The sequence below is a fragment of the Neomonachus schauinslandi genome, chromosome 4, assembly GCF_002201575.2.
Source record: "Neomonachus schauinslandi chromosome 4, ASM220157v2, whole genome shotgun sequence".
NCBI lineage: Eukaryota > Metazoa > Chordata > Mammalia > Carnivora > Phocidae > Neomonachus > Neomonachus schauinslandi.
In genome coordinates, this window is record NC_058406.1 from 151,344,833 (window position 1) to 151,355,826 (window position 10,994).

A 10,994-nucleotide genomic window follows, 5' to 3' on the forward strand; every position below is an offset into this window, starting at 1 on the left:
GGTGTGGGCGCTCATGGTTATCAAGGCTCCATGTTCCTTGTACGGGGTAGCCCTGGCACATTAAAGGGACGTGGGAGAGTCTCAGTGAAGTAACCACCTGCCCCCCCGACTCAATTTTAATAGTCTTAATGGAAATCTGCACTTGAGAAAAGGCCTTTCTTAAATAATTTAATCTATTGGTGAATTTGTAATTATTTACCTCACTTTTCCTACGAACTTAAGCATGGAGACCTTTCAAAGAAATCAGATAATGACGTCACAAAAGCTGTGTTCTCTGATTCGAAGTTGTTCACTTTGAACTCTGCCGTGAGATGATTCGAAGAGAAGACCCCCTGGTTCTTGCCTGCGCTGTGCGGCCACCACCCCACCCCCATCACACTTCCCAGCTGCTCTGCCTCCTGACCTCGTGGATGGACAGCAGAGTCCTCCGACTCAAACAGGAGGCGAGCCCCCAGCCCGAGTGCCAGGATGGGGTGTGTTGAGGGCCCTGAAGCAGTGATCCCTCAGCCCTCCACAGCCAGGGCGGCTGGGACCAGCTTCCTCTGCCTCCCCAGTCAGTCCTTTAGAACCTTTGGGAAGCGTTGGTCTAGGCTGAGAAACAGACCTGTCGCCTCGGGTCATTCTTAATCTGCCAATACATAAATTTAAATGGCTTTGTCCAAATTCTGAGGAACGGAATCTATGAAGAACATTCCCTTTACAATTGACCTGAAGGAACCGGCCTTGGTTTTACTGGGTTTTGTTCAGGGGAATATTACTTGAAATTAGCAGGTCATTAACGGAGACCTGGAAATCTCCATTTACCCAGGGGACTTTGAATTAGTGGCATTTGGCATAATGGGATTTGACATGTACTAAAATTTCTACCAGGGGGACTGTGCATTTTCCATTAATCCTAGCAGGTTTGACTTGAAAACAGAAAATTCTGTCAAGAACTGTAATGAAATTTTTACCTCTTACTGAGCTAGAGAATCTTCCACTCCATCGCTGAAAAAAAAAAAAAAAAATCGGCACTGGCGAGGCCTTTACTAGATATCCTCACGGGCCCCTCGGAGTAAGGGGAGTAAGGAGGAGGGACCCACAGGAGGCTGAGGGACTCCCCCGCCAGCTTGGTACCTGACCCGGCTGCCCTCTGGGAAAACCATTAGAGCGGAGTAGTGAGAGCAGAGTTTTGTAGCTGTTCTCAAGTGAAAAGTGGCCAAACCTCAATTGAAATGCGAAGGAAGCAAGTGTTTCTAAGACTGGCAAAAGGAAGAGCCTGTCTTAGAAACAGGATCAGTGAATAGCTTGGTGGTGAAGAGCTGGGCTGGGACTCTGCCTCTCTAGACTCAAATCCTGGCTCAAGCACAAGACAGCTGTGTGAACTTGGGGCAAAACTCCTTAACCTCTCTGTGCTCAGTGGCCTTATCTAGGAGCTAAGGATAAAAACCAGGTCTGACTCCTAGGATTATGAGGATTAATGGTATCATACAAGTAACACTCTAGATATAGTCCCCAGCACATAGTAAGCACTCAACAGATAAGCTGTTATAAAAATAATTGCATTATCAACAATTACTCTTATACATTAATATATTAAGATTATTAAAGAATTGTTCCTATCATTATTAAAAGGGAGAACAGGGAAAGGGGATGGCATGGCCTCTTCCAGTTTCTTCATGCTCCTAATTTGGTGAAAATTGATTAGGCTGAGCAAGCTTGCCCCCTCCTGAGCAATTGTTAGCTCTCTTCCCTAAACCGTGTTGCGTGGTTTCTGGACAAAGGCATGTGAGTGTCACTTTGGAATAGTCTGACACGTTTATTAAATTCTGAACTGAACTTCACAGATCCTCACTGTGATGGACCAAACCCAGTCTGAACATTGTGTTTTGATGAAGATCATAAATGTCTTAGTGCCCAGTGAACTTACATAATAGGTAAATAAATGTAAAGAACTTTTATAATGAGGGTAGGTTTGCATTTTCAATCCAAATAAAACTGTTCTGGATTGACAGTTTTCACCTTCTCAGGATTTTAAGCCCCAGGCCTCACGAGGGGCTTTTGCTGTTTTTCAGGTGCAATTGCTGGCATAGTCGATCAGCCCATGCAGAACTTCCAGAGAACATCGGAGGCTCATGCTTCAGCAGGACACAAGGCCAAGGGTGTCATCTCAGGCGTGGGGAAAGGAATCATGGGGGTGTTCACAAAGCCCATCGGAGGAGCCGCTGAGCTCGTGTCACAGACTGGCTACGGTAAGTCTCGGGGCACCTGCCAGGCCGGCTCAGACATTACCGACTAATGTGTGTTATTATACCAAGGACTCCGAGATAATCTAGGCCTTCACATGGCAGAGCAGTGAAAAATAAAGTGGATAAATCTATAAAAAGATAAATAGCTTTCTTTCTCATCTCCTTATGCTTATTTATGGAAAGAGTAGACTCGTACTACTAATAATTATAATAATTACAGACCCAAGAAATCAATTAGCAATTTCACTAGCTTTATCTCACAGAATCTTTTTACAGTTCGTCTAATAAAATAGACTTTAATTAAAGATCACGTCTCGGCCTTTTGGCTAAGATCAAGTGTAAAATAGACTTTAATGAGAAGTAACGAGTTAGAGACAATTGAGAGCAATATGTAGAAAATACTGAAGCAGAGAACAGGATTACTACTTTGGTGACCAGTTGGAAAGGAGAAATAGGTTACAAGGCAGGAAGATGTCTGTGACGTGTGTGTATTTGGAGAATGAGAAAGAGGAGCGTGCACGCCGACGCCCACAGAGCCTCGAGTTTGCAGACTCGGTGCTGTCGTCCCTGAGCCGAGTTCCGGGCCACCGGCAGCAAAGGCCCATGATCTACAACTGAGACCCCTTCCCCCAGCAGACAGCTGGGCCGGTGGCACCCCCGGCACTGGACGGTGGCGTGCTGGGGCCTCTCCCGCACTCGCGCGTGCCCTCGGGGGTGCCGGGGGCGTATGAAAGCAAGCACCTCCTCCCATGCTTCTTTTCCGCCTTCTTGGCAGAGCACGCTTAAGTGACTTCATAGACCGGTGACTCGGATTGTTACCTTTTTACCTAAAATCGGCGTCCTCGCTTTGGTCAGGAAGTGGGCTGCCTAGCTACCATCACAGGCTACAGGCGGGCTCCCGCCTTTGTCAGACAGGCGAGCAGTCTGCATCTGGCCGTAAAGCCTGAGGGGTCCGTCTCACCGCAGGCATCCCGCCCCTCGGGAGAGCTGACAAGAGGCAGCCAGATCAGGGCATAAAAACTGTGTCTGAAAGGGAGAGAGTGGGGGACGAATGCCCACACTCAGGCAGCCATCCGGAGGGTTCCTTTAAGAGACCACACAGACGCAAACATGTGTTCCTCTTCGCTTTCCCCCCTCGCCGCCTCCCTCCCCATTTCTCTCCCGCTCTCCTTCTGTGAATGACGTTTTCACTCACAGGGAAGCGGACAAACAGAACCACTGCCCCCCATCAGTGGGCCCAGGCCAACTCCCCCTTATCAAAGGCGTACGCACCCATAAAAACAGTATTCCTGTTGCCGTAGACTCAGTGGGGTGAAGTCCACCCAGACTTACTTCATGCACCGAGGCCTTTGGTGTTGAGAATGCCATTGTCCTCACCGCGCCTTTCCCAGGGCTGAGGATCTCTCCCTCAGGGAGGAGCATCGCAGAACAGAGCTTCACATGGCCGTGTTGCTTTCCATCATTCTTGTAAAACTTTTATTACTGCACTGAAGGTTTTACAAACCACTAACTCTTAGTCTAATGACTGTGCCTCGTTCATAAACATTTACGAGCCCTCAGAAAGCACACATGCGGTACCATCTTTGGTTCTGGAGAGTCTCCTTAGAGGCCTGCATGACCGCTGCTGGGTGCCCGCGTTCGGTGAAGCACCGGGGAGAGCGTGTAATAAACCCCAAGAGTGCTCATAAATGTATGTGGCTTCATGTTTAACAGCTGGCTTAAGTCACTTAAATACTGTATCTAGGCAAACCATGTGCCTTTGTGTGCATCTCTCTGTGTGTTGTGTTTTTTATGCGCCCAGCCACAGCACAGATACACAAGTATTGTAACATGAAGCAAGGAAGTCAACTAACAATAATGACTTTTTTTTATCACATAAATTGTAACAGTGTGGGAGCTACTGCTCAGGACTGATTACTCCCAGGAGCATTATGCTTCCATTAATTGCCAGTCCAGTCGATGCTTGGACTGTAGTTCATTCACTTTGCAGTTTGCAGCTAACGTAAGATCACCAGAGTTAAGAGCATTGCAGTGTTTGATGATTATCTGTACACTTGCTTCCAAGGATTTGACATCATTTTGGATCCTACTGTAGCGCTTTATGGATGGCTGTAACAGATGACATCACTGCAGCATGGAACTGGTTTCCAGAAAACAACTAGTAAAACTCCCTTACTTCTCTTACCACAGGTATTTTACACGGAGCTGGACTTTCTCAGCTTCCCAAACAGCGCTATCAGCCAAGTGATCTACATGCTGACCAGGCTCCCAATAGCCACGTCAAATATGTCTGGTAAAATTATCTATAGACACCCGTTCAACTGCACATGGTTGTTAAGGGGTCTGCTTTGCTCTCAAGCTAACGGGCCCTGCTTCCAGGGGAGCCCAAGACGGCGTTCGGCAGCTCAGGCAGCACAGGGGCGTCCTCGGGCCCGGCAGAGGCTGCCGTCCCCAGATGTGGGGCTGGCCGCAGAACTCCTGGCCTCTCGCACACCACTCGGGAGGCTGCACACTGAGGAACCCACGCCGTGTGAGGGGACCCGGGATTCCCTAGAGAACCAGCCTTCTCGTGGGTGGGTTGGGGGGGTGGGCGTTTCTATTGGGAAGAAAAGGAGCCAAGGGAAATCTTTGTCCCCAGGAGGAGCTGGGTTCTGTTAACCAGAATCAGTTTGAGAATTAAAGTGACAATTATATTTCAAGCTAAAATTAATAATCAGCTTGGTGAGAGCCCTTTGCCTTTGGGGAACCGGTGTGAGAATGGCCCAGCCCTTGGTACAGTGAGTACTGGTATATGACCATCTTTTCCAAACTGGCTTCTTGCCTCACTTTTCTCCTTTGAAACAGGAAAATGCTTCAGTCTCTGGGCAGACCAGAAGTGCACATGGCCCTGGATGTAGTTCTGGTGAGGGGCTCAGGCCAGGAGCACGAAGGGTGCTTGCTGCTGACCTCGGAAGTGCTCTTTGTGGTGAGCGTCAGTGAGGACACACAGCAGCAGGCCTTCCCCGTCACAGAGATCGACTGTGCCCAAGACAGCAAGCAAAGCAACCTGCTCACCGTGCAGCTCAAGCAGCCAAGAGTGGCCTGTGATGTGGAGGTACATTTCCGAGAACAGGGTGACTGTGTGGCCAACTGCCGGGGAATTTGAGCTGCGGGCTGAGCGCTGGCAAGCAGGCGTATGAGCCTGCAGCCTCTGGCATGGCTGCTGGGGACTAGGAGGGCTGTCCGAGGAAGCAGCGTGAAGGGGGCATGGGAGCCAATGCAGGACGTTGGGAAGCCCCAACCCGGGTGAGTGTGGGAGCCTTTCATAGGGGAGCCCAGCAGTAGGCCAGATGGGCTCAAGGCTGGGGTTGAGCTACTGTATGAGCTGAACAAGGCTTGGTTGTCATGGGGCAGGGGCGCTGGAGTAGACAGGCCAACGGAGCTCCAGCACCAACAGGTCTGTACAAGAGGGCCAGGGCCGGGGCGGCAATTCCGTGCTTCTGCCCCACCAAGCAGGCACGAGTCTGCTGTAGCGGGCTGGAGATACAGGAGAAGGCCGCCGCAGCAGTGAGGGTATCATGAAACGATGGGCAGCCAGCAGGCCAGACCTTCGTAAGCTCGCAAACCAGGAGGTCTCACTCACCCCCTCCCCCATTTCCACCCCGAGACTTCATGGGTCAAAATTTTGTGCAGAAATCTCTTTCCTTCTACTGCTCTGTCTTCTGTTTGGCTCTGGGTTCTCTTTCCCACAGGACAGATTCCCATCCCTTAAGTACTGTGGGGTACCTCCCAGGGATGCTCCTTTGGATCTTGGGGCAGCTCCCTGATAGCTTCTGTGGCCACACATAAGTTGCTGAGGAATGGATGCTCTGTCCAGGGTCAGAGGTGAGCCCTGACAAGAGTGGCACCAGGTTCCTACAGTCCAGCACAGGGTGAGCAGGTGCACCCAGTGGAAAATGGCTGTCCGCTCCTGCCTCCCTGCTGCCTGCCTGATCCATAGGGGCTTTAAGAGTTGACCTAAGAAACAGACATCTTTTTCCACCCAGCAAGACGAGTGTAAGTCAGTGGCAAGCTGGAGCCTGCTGGTCCTAACCCGGGGCCTCAGTGGCCCCAGCAAAGGACAACAAACCTGCCTCTAGCAGGTCCTGCCCAATTCATTATCTCCTCCTTGGTATGGGAGCCTGTGTTTCCCTCGCACCACTGTTTGGGTAAAATTATCTGAGAAGATGGAAGGCAGCCAACCACAACAACTCTGAGATTTCTCTAGCTTCTTGGATCCTAATCAGTCAGGCTTTAAGCTGGGGCTTGGCACTAGGCATACATTGCTGCCTCGAGTTGATGACTTTCTGGGAATAAACAGAGGTCAGATGTCCAGGCTGACTTTAGATCTGCCAAAATCTTCTGATCCAATTGACAATAAAGCAGCAGTGATCTGGCTACAGGATTTGGCAGGGGATAGTATCATTATCTTCAAGTCCTTGGTCCTTAACGAGAAACTTCCAAGGCCCTAAGGAATATCTAGGACCATCATTATTCCTTAGCTGCTCGGGAAATATTTTGTATCTTAAGCCGAGACTGGAGATTCAGCTTTTGCTGTTAAAACGGTCTTTACTGTCTTCAACTGTGATCCTTCTCTCTTTGGCTTTTTTCTTTGAGGAGGGTACTGTGGGGAATTATCACAGCTGGAAAGGAACAGACGTGCTTCTCTAAGGGTTAATGAGATGATAGCTGGAGTCACCACTCCTAGAAGTTGCCAAGGTTGAGACCATGGAATCACGGAGTTAGACGCAGAAGCAGCACTGACACGCTGGACACCGTGCTCAACACTGGTTCTCCATCGGAACTCAGGGATAAGGGGGGTCTAGGATTAAGGGGTGGCTATAGAAGAGGCAGGAAAAGATGACTGAGAGCAGGAATACTGCAGGGCAGCACCTGGCACGGGACAGAACAGTGGGTATCCAGTATGCCTTCAGCCCCCAAATTCCGCTTTCTCTGGAATCTATCCCAATTTACCTCTCCCCTGAGCTCTTCCTAGGAATCAGGAAATAACTGTCCCCCCCCCCCACCCCTCCTATGTCCAAACCCTAGTCCCTCCCCCACTCACCCCAAAAGAGACCCAAACTATAGAAAAAATGCTTTCTTTTCTGAGACAGTACACCCTTCCTTAGGAGTGCTGTAATCCAGTGTTTGCAAAAGGGGGGGGGTGTCACTCAGCAGGGCTGCTTGACATAGTTAATCTTCCTCAGTTGCCATACTCGTGTCAGTCCCTACCCGTCACATGCCAACCTGATGCACAGATGTAAAGCTGGGTTAAGAACCCTACCTGCTGTCTTCCAGGGAAAACTAGGAACAGTATTTTAAGATCTTTATATAAAATGGCTTTCCTGTTTTTTTGCTTTAGATGCTAGGAAACACAGCTCCTTTGAATTTTGGAAGGAATTAATTTGTAGATGACATCATTCAGTATATTGAAATGTGGCAGGATTCAGATTTTTTAAATCAGCATTTGCTTTTCTTGGTTAAATGCAGCCGTTTTTAGGGTAATAATTGCTTAATATGCCTGGCACATTACTGAAATCCCTTATGAGAGAGGCTCAAAATGAGTCAGAAGGTCAATTTATTCCTTGGCCAGGTTCCTTTCACAGCACGGGTTTTCCTGTGCTGCTGTTCAGGAGGAGCAATTAAGACTTTCTGTGTATTCAAAGCTTTCCAGCTGAATTCTGACCCCGTCAAATGATATCAGAGCTCTGGCTTGTGCCTGGTGGTACACAGCTTTCATCTGTCAGCGAAACTTTGGGGGCTTTTCTTTTCTGTCCCAAGCTCAAAAATTCGAGATCCAAACTCTACTGGATGCCCTACTTACTTCTCTGGCATCCCCTTTACTCCTTACCATCCCACTGGCTTTGTGCAGCTTTTAAGACACCCTTGGCTGCACTGTTTCCATGCCCTACACAGAAACCTAGAAATTCTTTACATTACTAAACTACTTTGAGAACTCAAAAGCCCTTGTTAAAATGTTTTTAATTCTTCCAGAGTGGTCTTGCCAACATTTGGTAGGTACAGACCACAGAAAGGTCAGTGGCTACCTAATTCCCACAGATCAGTGGCTTACACTGGAAACTTCCCAGTCCACATGATCTACACACTAGATAGCTACAGAATTTCAGGGTGGGAAGAATTTATAGCTCCAACTGCCTTTGATGGGTGCTTTCTCAGAAAATCGCACTTAAGAACTTAGGTAGTATATCTCAGTTCCCCTATTTGAGTTCCACTGAAGATGAGCCAGACTTTTATGAACCATAAATGTACTTTGCATCCTCCCTTTTTTTCCATAAAAATTTCCCCTTCCTCTGCCCAGTTTTTTTATTTTCTCTGGCTTTAAATCCTAATGTTTATAAAAACAGAAAATGTTACAGTTCAAAAGGTATTTATTTTTTTTAATGCTCTGTCCAAAGCCACTGGTTTGAAAAGAGATGCTCTTCTCCACATTTTTTTCTGTCAAACTGAAGAGGTTCAAGGAGACAGGCAAACAGAATTTTATTTCAGGGTGAGAGTTTAATGTTGATTCAAGCAGAGAAAAGACACTTTTCTTCTTTGTTGCTGAGCTCGTTAGTAAAGAGCAGTGAGAGATGTTTAATAGTTAATGAGTAAAATGTTACCAAATTGTCAACTTCAGACATGGGAATTTTACACACCAAAGGCTTATTGAAAGGAGGTTGTCCTAACAGTCTCCTGCAGAGCTTCTGTTGTACTCCTAAAAGTGCACTGTTACTGCCACAGCTCAGAGGAAAAATAAAAAGCACCGTTTGGGACAAAATGGCTTTATTAGAGTACCTAAAGGCATAACGTGTAGATGTATCAAGGCAAAAACAGAAGGAATAATTTGTCATGGAAGTGCCATTGTGAGGGTTTGGCAACTAAAGACTCTATTTTTGGATCCCAGGTGGATGGAGTCCGGGAGAGACTGTCAGAGCAACAGTACAACAGACTTGTGGACTACATCACAAAGACATCTTGTCACCTGGCCCCCAGCTGCTCTTTCATGCAGACCCCATGCCCGGTGGTAGCTGTGGAACCTCTCCCCTCCACTGTGAAAACATACCATTATATGGTTGATCCACATTTTGCTCAAGTGTTCATTAGTAAATTTACCATGGTGAAAAATAAAGCCCTGAGGAAAGGGTTCCCTTGAGTCCCCTCTGAGGTGTTGATCCCTGCTTGTGCAATTTATTCTTCTTGAAAAAGAAACCCAACTAAGCTCTAATAACATCTAATATGGACACAAAGCCAATACTTTAATTATAGGTAATTTTCCAGCCTCTAATTCAGATTCCTTCTCCCTAAAACTAAGAAAATACCTTAAAATGCAATGATAAAAAACTTGTTCCTTTCCAATTTGGAGACAGTGATTAAAAGAATCTCTATGTTGTCATCTCATCATACATAAGTTCTACTTTTTGCTCTCTAATGGTATTTGCTAAAATGTTTACTATAATTAAGATCTGTTAACTCTGCTCTGACAAAAAATGTGCTCAGACCTTAGAATGGAGAGACTGGTTAAAACTTCATTCCCAACTGCATCTGTTTCTAGGCTGAGACATTGTCTTTGCCTAATACCCTTGTCTGCAAACCTTTGGAATCTTTAAATGCTTAGGAATTTGTCAATGTAAATTTATTACTTAAATGTGATGCTCTTCTTTAAGTGAAACCTGCTATGTATATTTCTACTTTAAAGCCTGCAGGTTACTGAAATTTACAAGACATTCTCATGATGGTCCAGGTACACTGTAGAAAAAATGTTTCGCCAATTTATCTTTTAGCAAGCAAGCTTATGTGTCTACCAATGAAAACAGACCCAAAGGGCTCAGGTGAGTTTCTCTAGTTCTGTAAAGAAAACCCACTACTAGGAATTCCCTATGACACTCTCTTGTGGAAAGGGTTTAGCAGAAGGATATTCATACTGCCCTGGTACTGCAGGGGAGTCAGGAACCCCAATGTTAACCTCAACAGTGAACCAATCCAGTTTATTCTGAATTGCTCAAACACAAAATATTCCCCATGTCTGATACTATTTTTGCATTTAAGGATAGGTTTTTATCAAGATCTTGGGTCACCAGATATCATCTTTAATATTCAGTAAAAATCTCTCTCACTCTGATTAAAACACATTTTTACTGATTACATCCAGACTTGGGTCTACAATCTATTATGTACAATTGTGAGATGCTAAGAAAATTCAATTTCAGATGGCCACTAATATGTCATCAGGGATGAGAAGTCACTGCGTAATTGTTTCTAGAAAGCAAGACCATTAATGAACAATTCAGGCTAAATATGAAAAACTGATTCTTCCATTAGTTTGTTGTGTCACACATTTAGGAAAGTGACAGCTTCGCCAACCTCGAGTAACTATTTTTAAGAATGTAAATATGTATTAATTATTGTTATCTTTTATGGTCATTTTGCATACTACTTCTAAGAATTGTAATATAAACTGTTGAAAATAAAAGGAATCCTTGAATTACTGACCACACATAAATGTGTATTGTCACCAAGTGTTTTTCAAATGCAGGTTTTCGCCAATTCCTGGGTTTAAGACAGCTCACATTATTAGGACCCAAGAATTTTGCAGGAGTTAAAAAGGCTAAGAACAGTTTTTGTTATCCTAATAGTGCCAATCAGTGCTAAAATTAGCTTAGGCGAAAATAATTTTTAAAGCTCTCTGTACTATCACTTTGATCACAAGAAAAAGCATTAATTATTAATATAGGGGGTAAAGGTCCTCCT

The 10,994-nt window shown here is 46.0% G+C and overlaps 1 protein-coding gene across 2 annotated transcripts in view; it reads left to right on the top strand.

The window, feature by feature from the left end:
* Nucleotides 1-10,626, top strand: part of VPS13B (vacuolar protein sorting 13 homolog B) — a 762,353-nt gene extending 751,727 nt beyond the window's left edge. For both annotated transcript variants that reach the window (XM_021688693.1, XM_021688692.1), the window contains 4 exons: nucleotides 2,055-2,231; nucleotides 4,419-4,521; nucleotides 5,073-5,322; nucleotides 9,151-10,626. In XM_021688693.1, the coding sequence (XP_021544368.1) occupies nucleotides 2,055-2,231; nucleotides 4,419-4,521; nucleotides 5,073-5,322; nucleotides 9,151-9,399 (779 nt within the window). In that variant the 3' untranslated portion in view covers nucleotides 9,400-10,626. The remainder of the gene's footprint in view (nucleotides 1-2,054; nucleotides 2,232-4,418; nucleotides 4,522-5,072; nucleotides 5,323-9,150) is intronic.
* Nucleotides 10,627-10,994: the final 368 nt, after the last annotated feature.